Source organism: Oryza brachyantha, chromosome 3 (genome assembly GCF_000231095.2).
Source record: "Oryza brachyantha chromosome 3, ObraRS2, whole genome shotgun sequence".
NCBI lineage: Eukaryota > Viridiplantae > Streptophyta > Magnoliopsida > Poales > Poaceae > Oryza > Oryza brachyantha.
The window spans coordinates 3,552,057-3,566,435 of record NC_023165.2 but is presented as its reverse complement, the minus strand read 5'-3'; the positions used below and the strand labels follow the sequence as shown (position 1 = coordinate 3,566,435).

The 14,379-nt window shown below is 42.4% G+C and overlaps 1 protein-coding gene and 1 pseudogene across 1 annotated transcript; both read right to left on the bottom strand.

The window, feature by feature from the left end:
* Positions 1–619: 619 nt before the first annotated feature.
* On the bottom strand, positions 620–4,914 carry LOC102710188 (3-ketoacyl-CoA synthase 10). Its single transcript, XM_006649439.3, has 2 exons — positions 4,440–4,914; positions 620–2,198 (listed from the first exon to the last, which is right to left on the bottom strand). The coding sequence occupies exons 1-2, from the start codon at positions 4,848–4,850 to the stop codon at positions 981–983; spliced, it is 1,629 nt and encodes a 542-aa protein (XP_006649502.2). The 5' UTR covers positions 4,851–4,914; the 3' UTR covers positions 620–980.
* Positions 4,915–9,388: 4,474 nt separating this feature from the next.
* Positions 9,389–11,299, bottom strand: LOC102705058 (annotated as a pseudogene).
* Between the last annotated feature and the right edge of the window lie 3,080 nt (positions 11,300–14,379).

The following is a 14,379-nucleotide window of genomic DNA, read 5'->3' as shown; positions in this document are numbered from 1 at the left end:
TTTGGAGCTGAGCTGAGATGGATCACGGTCACATGAATGAGTCACCTCATTCACATGATCACATTTCAGCTATTTTATGATTGTTTTGTCATAGAAAATTAACAAGATTTATAGATTTATCTATAGGATCCATATCTTGAAGCCTGTGTGTTCATGTGTTGGAGATCCATCTCATGATAGTTATCTTTTTATCTAACGTGCCCGTACATTATAACCTGCCGTTGTTATTAACGCTACGAGAAAACATGCTGCATGCACGGCAAGTGAAAGGAGGTGATGGACAAATATGACACTTTTTAAGCAAATAGAGATGAAAAAGGATCAAATGCTATACAACTATTCCACCCCATCTCAAATTGTAGCAATCTACTGGAATGGATCGAGTCTCATCTTAAAATGTATTCTCTCTTTTATATTATAAGATTTTCTAAATTTATCATAAAATTTTCTGAACTTATCTAGAATCATCAATGTAACAATATTTAGATAAGTTCAGAAAGTCTTATAACATGAAACGAAAAGAATAGCTATCTAGAATGGATCAAATCTCATCCAAGCCCTATTTTAAGACGGAAGTAACGAGGGAGTATTTGCTAGTCCAAGAATCAAATGCAGCATATATACCTCAAACAACTGTTAATCCATAGCAGCAGCGATTCATCATCATCCACGTACAAGATTAATTCAAAGGTCATAGCAGTATAAATAATAGAATCAAACGTAGATAAGTTCACATATCGCAGAACTGGCACACAATGCCTCAGTACATTGTGTTACACAACTTTTTTATGGTAGTCATCAACTCTCACAGCTAATACACCAACAACACAAATTAACCAAGCTTGAACCTTTAACCAAGCATCACTGCATGCACGCATGCAGAATCGCGCCTTGTGATCGTTGCAGTAAATTTTTTCGTTGATTAGCCTGCATACTTACCTTGTGCCGGCTTCCATCCCCCGACGGCGACGGCGACATGGTTAAGCGTCCATGCGTGCCGGGTACTGGTCGACGCAGTCCAGCCACGGGCTGCGCGCAGGGCGGCGGACGCGGCGGACGGCGCGCCAGACGGCGCTGTTGCACTTGAAGCCGGAGCCGAAGGCGAGCTGCCAGACGCGGTCGCCGCGGCGGACGCGGCCTTTGGCCTCGAGGTACGCCAGCTCGTACCAGATGCTGCTGCTGGAGGTGTTGCCGAAGCGGTGCAGCGCGGCGCGGGAGGCCTCCAGGTCGCCGTTGCGGAGGCCCAGGTTGCTCTGCAGGTGCTCCAGCACGTCGCGGCTCGCGGCGTGCATGCAGAAGTGCTCGAACGCGCGCTTGAAGTCCGGGATGTAGGGCGCGGCGGCCGAGGCGTCGCCGCTGGCGGACGGCGGCGGCGGGGTGGAGGTCTTGGACGGGAACAGGTGGCGGAAGAGCACGCCGGCGAAGAAGAGGAGCTGCTCCGAGAAGGGGAGCACGAGCGGTCCCAGGGTGGTGATGTTGGTCTTGAGCGCGTGGCCGCCGACCTCCACGAGGTCGCGGCTGATGGACAGGCCCTTGATCCGCTGCTCGTCCTCCTCCTGGTACACCGACCGGAAGCTCCGGTCGTCGGCGCCCTTGTGCGTGCGCACGATGTGCTCCAGCTGGTACTTGGCGCGGTGGAAGTCCCTGCGGCGGTTGGACAGCAGCACGGCGGCGCAGCCGGCGCGGAAGAACGCGTTGGGGATGAGCATGGAGCGGCGCTTCCCGGCGTACCAGGTGAAGGAGACGGCCTCGGTGCTGACGACGACGGCGAGCCCGGCGCCGCTGGCCTGGAGCATGTCCCTGGCGAGGTCGACCGCGATGACGCCGGCGCTGCACCCCATGCCGCCGAGGTTGTAGCTGAGGATGTTGCCGCGCATCTTGTAGTGGTTGACGATCATGGCGGACAGCGACGGCGTCGGGTTGAAGAGGCTGCAGTTGACGACGAGCACGCCGACGTCCTTGGGGCGCACGCGGCACTTGTCGAACAGCTCGTCCAGCGCCGCGAACATGGCGGCCGACGCCTCGGCGCGGCCTTCCTTCATGGTGGCGCAGTTGGTGCCCGGCTCGAACACGCAGCGCGGCATGTAGGACTCGTCGCCGATGCCCGACTTGGCCAGCAGCCGCGACTGGAACGCCAGGCTATCCTCGTCGAACTTGCCCGACTTCCTCGCCAGGTCCACGAACTCCGCCTTCGACACCTGAACCATCCATGCAACATATCACATCCTTAGCGTCACCAGCTACCATAATCTAAGAACTCTAAACTACTCTATCCATTTCACAATGTAAATCTTTTTAGCATTGTCTAGATTCATTAACATCAATCAATAAATTTAGGCAAAGTCTGAAAGACTTACAATATGAAACGGTCCAAGAACTCAAAACCAGTTTCAGGAACAAATCAGATCGAACAATTTACCAGTTGTTAAGTTACTTGTTTTACCCAAAATCATCAGGCTTACGGTTTTACCAATCAATATCGTTTGGCTCATTGAATGTGTGTGTGCCCAATCTCCCAACTGTATGTGATGACACGAGCAGGCCGGTGAGAGCGACCGACCGATCGAGTCACCGGCCGGGCAGACCATAACTGAAAGCATCCTACCAGCTCGTCATAACTTCTGCCCTGCCATGCCCATTCACTTCCAAGGACCGGGGCCCAACCAAAGCTGCCTAATTTGCATCCAATACTCTTATACTCCAACAAAGTAATGGTAGCCAACAAACTGTTTTGGAGGACTTTTGCAAATTTACCACTAGATTTTTTTTTATATTGCAAGGATGTCTCAAGAAAGACAGCTCTAGCGATATTTTTACAATAATGTTTTAAACCAATAGTAAATTTACCGATGTTCTTTCTTTTTTTTTTCCAAAATTTAGTGCTAGGTAGCATATAAATTTGGGATGACCACCTTCTACAATACTACCTTCGTCCTTAAATGTTTGACGCTATTGACTTTTTTTATACGCGTTTGACCATTCGTCTTATTAAAAAAATTTGTCAAATATGTAAAGTTATATATATGCATAAAAATATATTTAACAATATACGAAAAGATATAAAAATAACTAATAATTAAGTAAATTTTTTAAATAAGACGAATGGTCAAACATATATAAAAAAATCAACAGTGTTAAACATTTAGGGATGGAGGGAGTAACAGTTTGGCTGTAACACTAGAAATATACAGCTAGATGTTTGGATCTACTATCATGTAAAACACCTCTGAGCTTATGTTCAGTTAATGTTTTACCATTTCTTTTACTAACATACAGTAACAAGGAAAATAAAGGAGTGGTCAAAGCCTGTGTACTGGAGAGTTGTGATGGTATTTATACTAAAAGTGACATGTAAAGTGATTAGTTGTAGAATCAATATGTAATAAATGAATTACCAATATTTCATGGTATAATTTTTAACAGAACGAGTCCTTCTCATAATCTCATATGGCCCTGCGTTCCTCTGAATCTGATTTATATTCCATTCTTCTTTAGTTGACTTTTTTCTTTGTGAATTCTGAGACACCACTTTGACCATTACTATTCTATAACAAAACAGTAGGATATAACAGTAAAGTTGTAAAACTACAAAAAGTGCTTTATATGAAAGATCTAATGATATAACATTTACAAAAATCAGTGGTCAGATTTCTTTTAAATTGATGATACAGATTCTAGGGGCTGTCAAGTAAAACGAAAGTGGTAATCATCCGAACACGCTCAATATTTTAGTCAGTGTTGGACATATTTGTGACAGTGCTCAAAAAATGAATATATATATGAAATTTTTGCTGCATTAAAAGCATTTGTGTTGTTGGTAGTTGGCCAGGACTGTGACCGAATTAAAGGATCAGGCGGAGCACCGTAGATACCACTGTACCAGTACTTATGGGTGTACAGGAACAGTAGTATTCACAACTAAAAGCCAACTTATGATGAGCCAGTTTTTGTGTTGCTGTTAAGTTCATATCCAACAGTTAATAATATTGTTAACATGTTGTAAGAATTATCTCTTCACGATTAAACTTGAATAGCTAGCACTCTGAGATTTCAGCTACTAAGTCCAGTAAATCCAAAAGGTGTTGCAGGCATAGCTAGCTAGATCATCAGTTCATCACTGAAGAATCATATGGGTTTGATGATTGATGAAATTCGATGCTATGCGCCAATATGAGACCTTCATTTAGTTCTTAAGTGCTCATAGAAGCGCACATCTAAACCATTTGACCGATCTATCTTCATTTTGCACAAAAAATATGTTTTATTCTTTCAGACAAAAAGCTGTCTATCTTTACTTATGTGAGATTAATCTGAAACGTAAGCAACTAAGTTTATGCTTTCATTTAAACATATACCGATCTACTCCGATAATGATCTACTCCGATAATGATATACTATGATATATACGTGAATGTGATTAGCATTGTAAGTATTATTACCTTGAGTTCGTCGGCCGGTTTGTAGCAGGCGAAGTCGATGAGGTAGACGGGCCTAGGCCTGGACATGATGTAGACGGAGATGGTGAAGGCGAGGACGGCGAGGAAGGCGAGGACGGTGGCGAGGTCGTAGGTGGCCTCGCCCCAGACCTTGCGCCACAGCTCGTCGCGGCTGAGGCTGCCGACCTCGGCGCCGCACACGAGCACGATGACCGGGATGGTGGCCAGGTACACGCCGTGGCTGATGAGGTAGTGGTACCCCAGGCGCACGTACTTGAGGTTCACCGACTGCAGGAAGTCCGGCAGCCTCCGCCGCACGCGCACCGAGAACGTCGGCGACCCGGCGTCCGGCCCCGACGGCTCCACGCCGCGGTTCACGATCTCCGTCGACAGCAGCGCCTGCTCCCGCGCCATGGCTGCACCCCCTCCTCTCCTCTAGCTAACCAGCCAAAGCTAGCTAGCTGCTGCAGCAAGTGAGAAGGCAAGGCAGTGATGACTGATCAGAGGAAGTGATATGATATAGGGAGAGGGTTGGAGGAGGGGATGGTGGTGGGTGGGTGAGTAGATGGCAGTTAATGCCATTAGAGCTAGGCTAATAATATAGTCAACAAGCTGACTATGAGACTTCTTATAGTCTTTTTTTAGCTCACCCATATATTAGTTAGTCATTCATCATTAATGCAGAACCCACATGTCACTCTTACAGAGTTTCTTGGTTCATGTGTCCAAGCTGCTACAAGCTAACAGTCTGCTTACACTCTCTGATTCACTCTCTTCTCTACATAAGCATATATCCAGTTTATAGCCTGCTATTATACTTGCTCTTAGACGGCAAGAGCCAAGAAAGGTCTGCCTCATGCATGGTGTTCTTGCATATACATGCATCTTTGCTGTGTGAGGCTGCCATGCTGTGCTGCAAGTACTACTGGGAATCACACCGGTAGCAATAAGCAATTCATGGCTAGCTTTGGCTTAACTGATCACTGGCTTTGTTGTGGCAGTAGTAACTACACAACATGTGCAACACCAGTGCTGTGGAGTATGTATATAAAAAAAATGTGCATGTTATTGCAGTACTCTCTATGCAGTGGTATGTGTTTTCTTCTTGCCGACTGTGTGACTGCCATGCTTTAGCGTTTCAGCTCCATATGCTTATTGTGACACTAAGGCCTTGTTCGGTTTGAAAAAAATTTTTTACAAAAACATCGCATCGGATATACGAACACACATTAAAGTATTAAACGTAGTCTAATTATAAAACAAATTACAGATTCTGCCAAGAAACTGCGATACGAATCTTTTGAGCCTAATTAATCCGTCATTAGCACATATTGGTTACTGTATCACTTATGGGTAATCATACACTAATTAGGCTCAAAAGATTCATCTCACGATTTCCTTCATAACTGTGTAATTAGTTTTTATTTTCATCAATGTTTAATGCTTCATTTAGATGTTCAAAAATTCGATGTGATGTTTTTGGGAAAAATTTAAGCCTAACACGTTTATTGTGGATGTACTAAACAAACACCTTGAATTAACCCTGACACTGCTACAAAGCTGTGAAATTAACTAATGTTGATGGGAGGAGGACGTACATGTTCTGTAGTATAGTATGACAGAGAGTGCTGCACCTGCACTGCTTCTTGGATACTGATCTGGCATTCTTGATCAGCTAGCTGGCCCTTATTGATTGACCGCGCAGTGGTAGAAGGAAGTGGCGGACGAGATTTCATGGAGGGCCTCTTTATTAGGTAGCAGCAAAAAACTGTTCAGCTTTCAGGCCGTTCCCTGCCAAAAAACCATCTTCTGATGATTTCTTTGGTGCCCAGTTCTGCAACTGTAAGAGTCAGTTAACCATTCGGTGAGAGTGCTGTAGTAGAGCGGACAGTTTTCCTTTCCATGAAGCAAAGAAAAGGATCCAAAAATATCTCCATCCATGACTGTTCAGTTTAGCATGACTGCATATCAGGAGTTGCACGACTGCACAAACCAGAATTCATCAAACCACTCATCACTTCAACCGCTAACCAGCAACCACCAGCTACGCCGATAGATGGTAGTGTAGCGATTGACTGATTGAATACACGGTACGCCATGCGATGTCATTGTTTGCTGACAAAATTCATTGCACCTTTGTTTCTTCAGACTTCAGGGTTCTGCTTCCTAAAACTTTTCAAGAGGAATTGTAGTAGTCAAATTTCTAATTACCAACGGCACCGTCTTGAGAGTGAAAGAAAGCAACCCTGACAGCCACTTCCCTGACAGGAGAAGAAAACCGTCAATAGGTCTTCAAGAAGAAAAATTCCAGATGCACAATGATCTAAGCATCTATAAAATGAACACACGATCAAGACCGTCAGCTCATATGTTCAAAGCAACAGCAACATGGATTAATCTAGAAGCACATTTGTGCAGTTGGCGGTTCCTACTTTACCATCACCCATTTGAAACTGGATTGATCTACACTTCTTTTGCAGGTACATGCCACGCTCTTGAAACGTTGGTCACGATCAGTAGGACAATGATAATATAATGGTACCAACGAGAGTCAGCCAATGGATCTTTGGCTGGTGAGATGCATATATAACACTACTGCGACTTGCTTATGCAACTTCTTCCAGCCCGCTTTAAATTGGCAAGGCGGATGTTAAGCCATAATAGCACTGCTGTCAGTCTCAACGGAGAGAAGAATTCTGATTTGATGATAGACCGAAAGGCTAACAACCTCATTTTTTCCCTTATGCTTATGATAACAAGCTAAAATTTAAATTTTCAACCTTAAATTTGGAGTCGATTTTATGGAGGGTTTTATTGTAGTTTATTTTTTGGCTTTTAGATCGCTAAGAACATGTATATAAATGTTTTATTGATAAATTATTTTTTATTTTGCAAATATGCCGTTTGGCTTTTTCATAGAAAAAGTCAAACGATCAGCCCCCTAAGGTCATGGTGTTAAGCAAAAGCCAAAATGTTAAACTAAGAAAATGGTTTGAAAAGGAGAAAGAATATTGGACATTTCTTCTGTATGCATTGTGCACCAAGATGAAGAAGCTAGAGATGTAAAATACTTTTTCAATATCTTAATAAAAGAATATTGGACATTTCTTCTGTATGCATTGTGCACCAAGATGAAGAAGCTAGAGATGTAAAATACTTTTTCATTATCTTAATAAAATAGCAATGTAAAGATAATCATTCCTATGAGTGGTGGCCACCATACCATAAAGTGTCGAAATCTGAACGAGAGAATATGAATTTGTGCCGATGATGTCCCATTGGCCAATCTGATAAACCTGCAATAGTATGTCTATCGATGGTTAAGTTAGTCATAATGCATGGCCGTGTTAAGCCTTAAATATAAGGAGCATGGCTCTTCCCAAATGAGCATATTATATTTTTTCAACCAAAACGAAAGAGAGGGAATCTCGTATGGCCGGTTGGCTGTATGGGAGATCTATAGTGCAGTAAGAACATTCATGGTTGCAAGTTGCAACCATCCAGGAAATAAATGAGACACCATGCCCCCATGTGGTAGCATTAAGCCCTTACTCTGGTCGCCATGTGAGCATGTTTGTAGCAGAGGTGTTGGATCTCCCAATAGACTGGTCACTTGGTCAGTGAATGCTCAAGTGAAACGTTAACTGTTTGCGAACAGGAAGGAATTTTTCAATGTTAAAGCTGTAAATCATAAGTGGAAATAAGGAGAATGCATGCTAGAGCAATTTGTCATCTTGAAGAGAAAAAAAACAATATTACCTCTAAATTCTTCTAAAGTAATTAAATTGAGTACATGCAGCGAGGAATATAATCAAGCGAACTTAACATTGTTACCTAAAGATGGCCAGTGGTAGACATCCTTTCTACTGCATGCACCAGGACCTAGTTTCATCATATACACAATTTGCTAGATTTTCAAGCTTTGGAAAGAAATGAGCAGTACAGTATGTTATAACTTCCATTCGGAGTTTCGGAGCCTATTTTGAAGTCATCAGTAAAATTGCTCCCCTATTTAAGAACGGATTATTTTAGCAGGACAAAGCATTATCAGGTATTAGCACTAAATCAAGTCTCCATATACCATTATTGTAGTCAATTGCTGAAAGTGCACGTCAGTAGCTCAAACATAAATTCGTTGTGTACTACAAAGACTTGTACATTTTTTTCCTCGGCAAAACCTTAGACCTTATAAAAGAACAAGACAAACATAGACAACTCAGTTACTCCTCAAACTAATGGGCTACAGAATGTAAATAAAAAGGTCATGTGCTGTAGGTTGGATCAACGTCTGAAGCAAGTGGAATTGCAAAAGCTGGAGCAAAAATGTGAAGCACATTGAAAACTATAGCACCTAGAGCAAAGAACTAATGTAACTTTAGTGACTAAAAGCTTCTGTCCAGGAAAAACACATGCAAAATCTCGCTGTCAGAAAAATTATGTACTATGTTTTCTTTTGAGTCTGTAGAAATACTCCAAACAGATTTTCTTACTGAGCACTAGCGTTCAACTTCCACACTTTCATTTTGGCCGGTTCTACACCCTTTATGACAGTATATATTTTACCCTTTTTACAGCACATGGTTGTCAATGTGTAAACAAATCTAATTAGCTGATGGCAAATAGAAATAGTACTTCCTCTATTCCAAACATAAAAAAATTTAGGTTTCAAATTTTGTTTGATGATATAAGCATTTGTAGCACTACTACTTATCACATCAATTACTTCTTATTCAAATTCATCATGTCTTACCCAACCTATCCCCCGACCTCTTCATCACATTTATTAAGGAACATCAAAATATTTTCTTCTTAACCTTAGTATTTGCTAAACAACCTAGAAATGCTTATATTTTGAAATAGGAAGAAGTTATGTACTTATGTAAATATCGAATCCATCACAAACTAGAAGGATGGAAGACTGAAATCAGACAAAGTCATGACTGTTAAACAAATCTTGGTTGGACAATTTCATTACTTAAAAAGGAAGAACCAAGTAATCTACAATTCTACATGAACATAAAGTATGAATGGTCTAGGCTTTTAGCAGTAAGCAAACATGACATACCAACCGGCCATAGTGTCTATATAAGCCCTGATTTTATATAAAGAATCCAAGTATATCATGAGTGATGGAGTAACAGAATATAAACATTGCCCTATGATGAAAAAAGTTTATTTTTGGAGCTCCATTGAACAAATTTCAGAAACTGCTATTTAAATTAATGGATGTCACATATTCACTCTATGCAACAATCACTTAGATCCCTTAAATCCATTTCAGTATCATCTGCAAGAGCGTCATCATCCATGATATTGTCTGAATATTCACTTTTAATATCCAATATAGAATCATTACCACCACCACTATCAAAATTACCAAACAAATAGTCCTCTGAATCAGACAACTCCGCAAATTATACCAAAATTCTTGATCCTCCCTCTGTAGCCGGTAAGTTAGGACTTTTTCCTTTCACCTCACCAATGGGCACTTCTCTAACAATTCTGTCCCATCATAATACTCTGTCAAAAATACGCTAAATTGCTTCCCCCTCTCAGACACATACAAGATGTCATTGTACTTCAGAAGCAGCCTCATCAACTTCTGTGGCATAACAAACTCACGACAGAAATGCGTTGAAGTGATTGGTCACCAGCCTATTTTCCAGCATCTTGTATATTGTCTTCTGAAACTGCTCGGCATCCTCTGCGTAAGGAGATATGTGTATCCTCTGCATAAGGATATATGTATATTGTCTTATGAAACTGCTCGGTATTGCGTCCTTTCACATAGTTATGAAAATATCCTAGGAATTTGTAGTAACATGTAAAATTTGGTGGGAACTTCACTGGTAATGGTAGTGAGATCTCTCCTGGTGGACTGGCATTGCCATTAGCAGTGGCATCGCCGGTCAATGATGCCGTCCTTTTCCCCAAGCTCAGTGACTTCGCAGTTTGGGTTCCAAGAGTCAAGAGACAAGCTCCAGGCAATCGCCGTCCTCCAAGGCTCCAACCTGACCACCCTGAATTGCTCTGGGAGCATGTGTACCCATCGTGTCTGGAAATCACGAGGTAGCCCCATGTCGCAGCTGAAATGTGCAATCTTATCGATTGCCAGACGAAGCTCCACCGACATCAGCAGCAGCCTCATGAAGCAGCAGAATCGGCCCTGACCGCCTCCGCGGAGCAGCTCGGTCAGGCAATCCCACAAACACGTGCCGCGCATGGCGTAACTGACTTCCACGGGAGCAATGCTGATACGAAGGCAACCAGAGGAGAATGCGGAGCACTCAGAGGCTAATCCGTGCTTCTGCCTTCTGGTCGGCGGCGAGACCGCGAGAGGAGGAGGGCGCCAATAGGCTCCACCTCGGGCGAGTTCTACCGCAACCGCGGATCTGCACAGAGCGGCTGAGGTCGCGAGCAAGAGCAATGCGGCGGAGCTCCGTCGCCGCCGCGGCACCCTCACCGCTTCCTCGTCCGCGGCGGCAGCTCGAGCTTCGGCTCAGCGACGGCGGCAACGGGGCTTGGCGACCCTCCATAGAGAGGGGGATCCGAGGGCGGCGGCAAGTGCCGAGCGGTGGACGCCGGCATTGGGGAAGAGGCGGAGCCGAACGCTGGCGTGGAGGAAGAGGCCGAGCGGCAGATCAAGACGGGAGGATCGAATCGAGCTCGGCGGCGTCCCAGCCATCTCTAGCGCCATCCCATAATCCGCGACGCTGGTGGGCGCGGCGCGGAGCACGACCTCGAGCTACGGCTGCCGCCGGCGCCGGGCGGGCGGACTCCGGCGTCCTTCCTCCCGGCGGTTCGGTCGCCGGAGCGCCCCGAGGTCGAGTATCTCTCCCCGGAAACGAGCCGAGGACGCCATGGCAATGCTAAAAGCTCATGTGTAAATCTAGCCCGCAACCTCATTGGGCTTGTTAAATATCTCTAATCCAAAGCCCGCATTGCATTTGCAGCTTAAAATCAAACCCATTAATAAGTTGGGCTATATGGGGTAATTTTGGGCCTTATTTCAATGCAACAAGGAACGCAATAGTGGTAGATCTTTTTAGTGTTAAACACGGTTGACTTTTAAGAGTTTATTTTTATCATTTAATTTATTTAAATTTTGTCTATATATTTAAAAAATTCCAGTTTAAAGTTCTTTTATCGATGAAACAAATCTTAACAAAATAAATAATAATTACATATGTTTTTCGTAAGTCCATAGGAATTCAATCATCTACCAACATCTTTTTTCCTTTGTTTGCTAAGTCCAATGCTAAACAAGCAATGAAAACTTCAAAGGGCCACAATTTGAGGACAAATTGACCAAGGGCGTTTATGATTAACAGTGTTCTCCCAGATTCTTACATTTTACTAGGTTCATATGTTCCCCAAAAAACGATTACATATTTTTCCTACGTTTATGGGATGATTTTGGGCCTTATTTCAATGCAACAAAGAAGGCAATAGTGGCCTGGAAACTACTACTGAAAAAAGAACATGGGCCAATTAGCCAATAGCTGACCATTGTTCCTTTGCGTACTCGTAGATCTTATTAGTGTTAAACACTATTGACTTGTAAACGTATTTTTGATCTTTTATTTTATTTAAAATTTGTGTATATATAAAAAAATTTAAAGTTCTTTAATGATAAAACAAATCCTAAAAAATAAATAATAGTTACATATGTTTTTAATAAGTCTATATGAGTTCAAAATATTCCAAGGGCGTTTATGATTAACAGTGTTTTGCAAGATTCCTACAGTTTACTAGGTTCATAAGTTCCAAACAAACCATTACATATTTTTCCTACGTTCTTCGTTCAGCCGTTTTGCACATGCAATTCTATCATACTCCTATGCAATTTTATCATACTCCTATGAGAGGATTGTTTGACTTTTTTATAAAAATATCAAACAATATATTTATTAAAAAATAGTTTGTGAAAAATAGTTTTATATATGTATTCTTAGCGATTTAAAAATCAAGACTAAAAAAATAAATTTTAGTGATAAAACCTAAAATCAAATCTAATTTAAAGTTAAAAATTTAAATTTTAAATTATAAGTATAATCATAAATGAAAACACGAAGATGTATATCTTTTTCTACTCGTTTAATCTTTCATCCATGCGTCCCAACCCTGATTCCAAAAACATTGATCCCTACATTTCGCACAAAGCCAAACACACTTATCTACACGGAAACAGCGTAATACTGTCAAATATCTCCATTCGGGTCCCCCCATTTTTTCTGGGGGACATATCACATACGCCCCTGTGCCATGGACAGTAACACACTGCCGTTCACCCTGTACAAGATGCCAGGGGGTGACGTGATGTGCAGGTTACTCAACACGGCAACGATGAATTGTGAAACATGTGCGTGCCAACTGTGACGTCGGTCTTGGCTTCCACAAATCACAAGCTTTAGGGGCTGTTTAGTTCAAAAGTTTTTCACTCAAAAACATCACCTCGAATCTTTAGATATCTAAATAGAGTATTAAACATAGATAGAACGAAAAACTAATTGCACGGTTATATGAGAAATCGTGAGACGAAACTTTTGAGCCTAATTAGTACGTGATTAGCCATAAGTGCTACAGTAACCAATATACGCTAATGATAGATTAATTAGGCTCAAAAAACTCGTCTCGCGGTTTACAGGCCAGCCGTAAAATTCGTTTTTTCATTCGTGTCCAAAAAATCCTTCTGACATCCGGTCAAACGTCTGATGTAACTTTCCCTCCAAAAATTTTTGCCATCTAAAGCCTTATCTGATACCGCCTCCATCTCAGTGGGACTTTAGTTTTAGATTCCCTCGTTTGTTCTATAAAAGCTTTAATTTTTTTAAGCAACTATTGTAGTAGCGAGGAACAGATGCATCCAAATTTGAAAAGTAGCTGACAAATACATTCAGATTTGAAAAAGTAAACAGTGCTCTAGTCCGTGTGAATTTGTATGAGGTTACGACCAAGAAAGTATCTTCGTGTGCTTACTGTACTAATACTCGCTCTATTTTAATACTCGCTCTATTTTAAAATATAGTCCATGTTTCATTTTGTTAGGACCAGATTTTAACCGCAATTACTCTAATAATATATCAATTGTGGAACATAAAAGTATAATCATAAAAAATGCTTCAAATACAAATATGATAATATTAATTTCGTATCATAAAAATTATATTATATAATAAAGAAATATTTGGCCAAATGTTTATCATACAAAACAACGTGTGTTTTAAAATGGAGGAAGTACAACTGTTCCTTTTTTCTTTCCAAATTCACGGTGACTGCAGCTGCTAGGTTGCTGCGTGTCGCTAGGGTTTACAATACCGGCTGACGACAGAATTTCGAATCATGCCTGTATAAATTTCATCAGTTTCTTAACAGATTTTAACTGAAATTTAGAGCAAAATTACTGCTCGACATTTAAATCTGTTAGAAGCAATTCGATATTTTAACCGAAAATTGATCCTGAGCAATGTTAAAACGTAGGGGGAAAAAAATGGCGAAAGCCTGCGTGCAACCTCTCGTCCACGAAACCATGCGGCCTCTTCTCCCGTTATCCCCAGGCGTGCGAACGCTGTTCGTCTAGACCGGATAACGAGAGAATCCCATCGCGTGGTGTGCGAGCAGCAACGACGACGTAGAAACGCGCTCTCCCCGGCGGCGGCCGGCGTAACGCGTACACTCGTCTCGATCGTCTGCTTCCGCCGGGCCGCCGTGCCATCCATCGTTTTCCAGCCCAAAGGTATAGGGACAGAGATGGTGGCGGCAAGTTGCTTCGACCTCTCGACAAAGCTGCAGTTAAACTGTGGCCGACAGTAATCTCTTGGAAGAAAGGGAAAGCAAAGCACCCAAAAACACATAGAAATGAAATGCTGTGTGTATGTGTGTGTCGCTGCACATGCTGTAACTGGTCTCGATCTCACACAGCTAGCGCCACCTAAAGTTGATC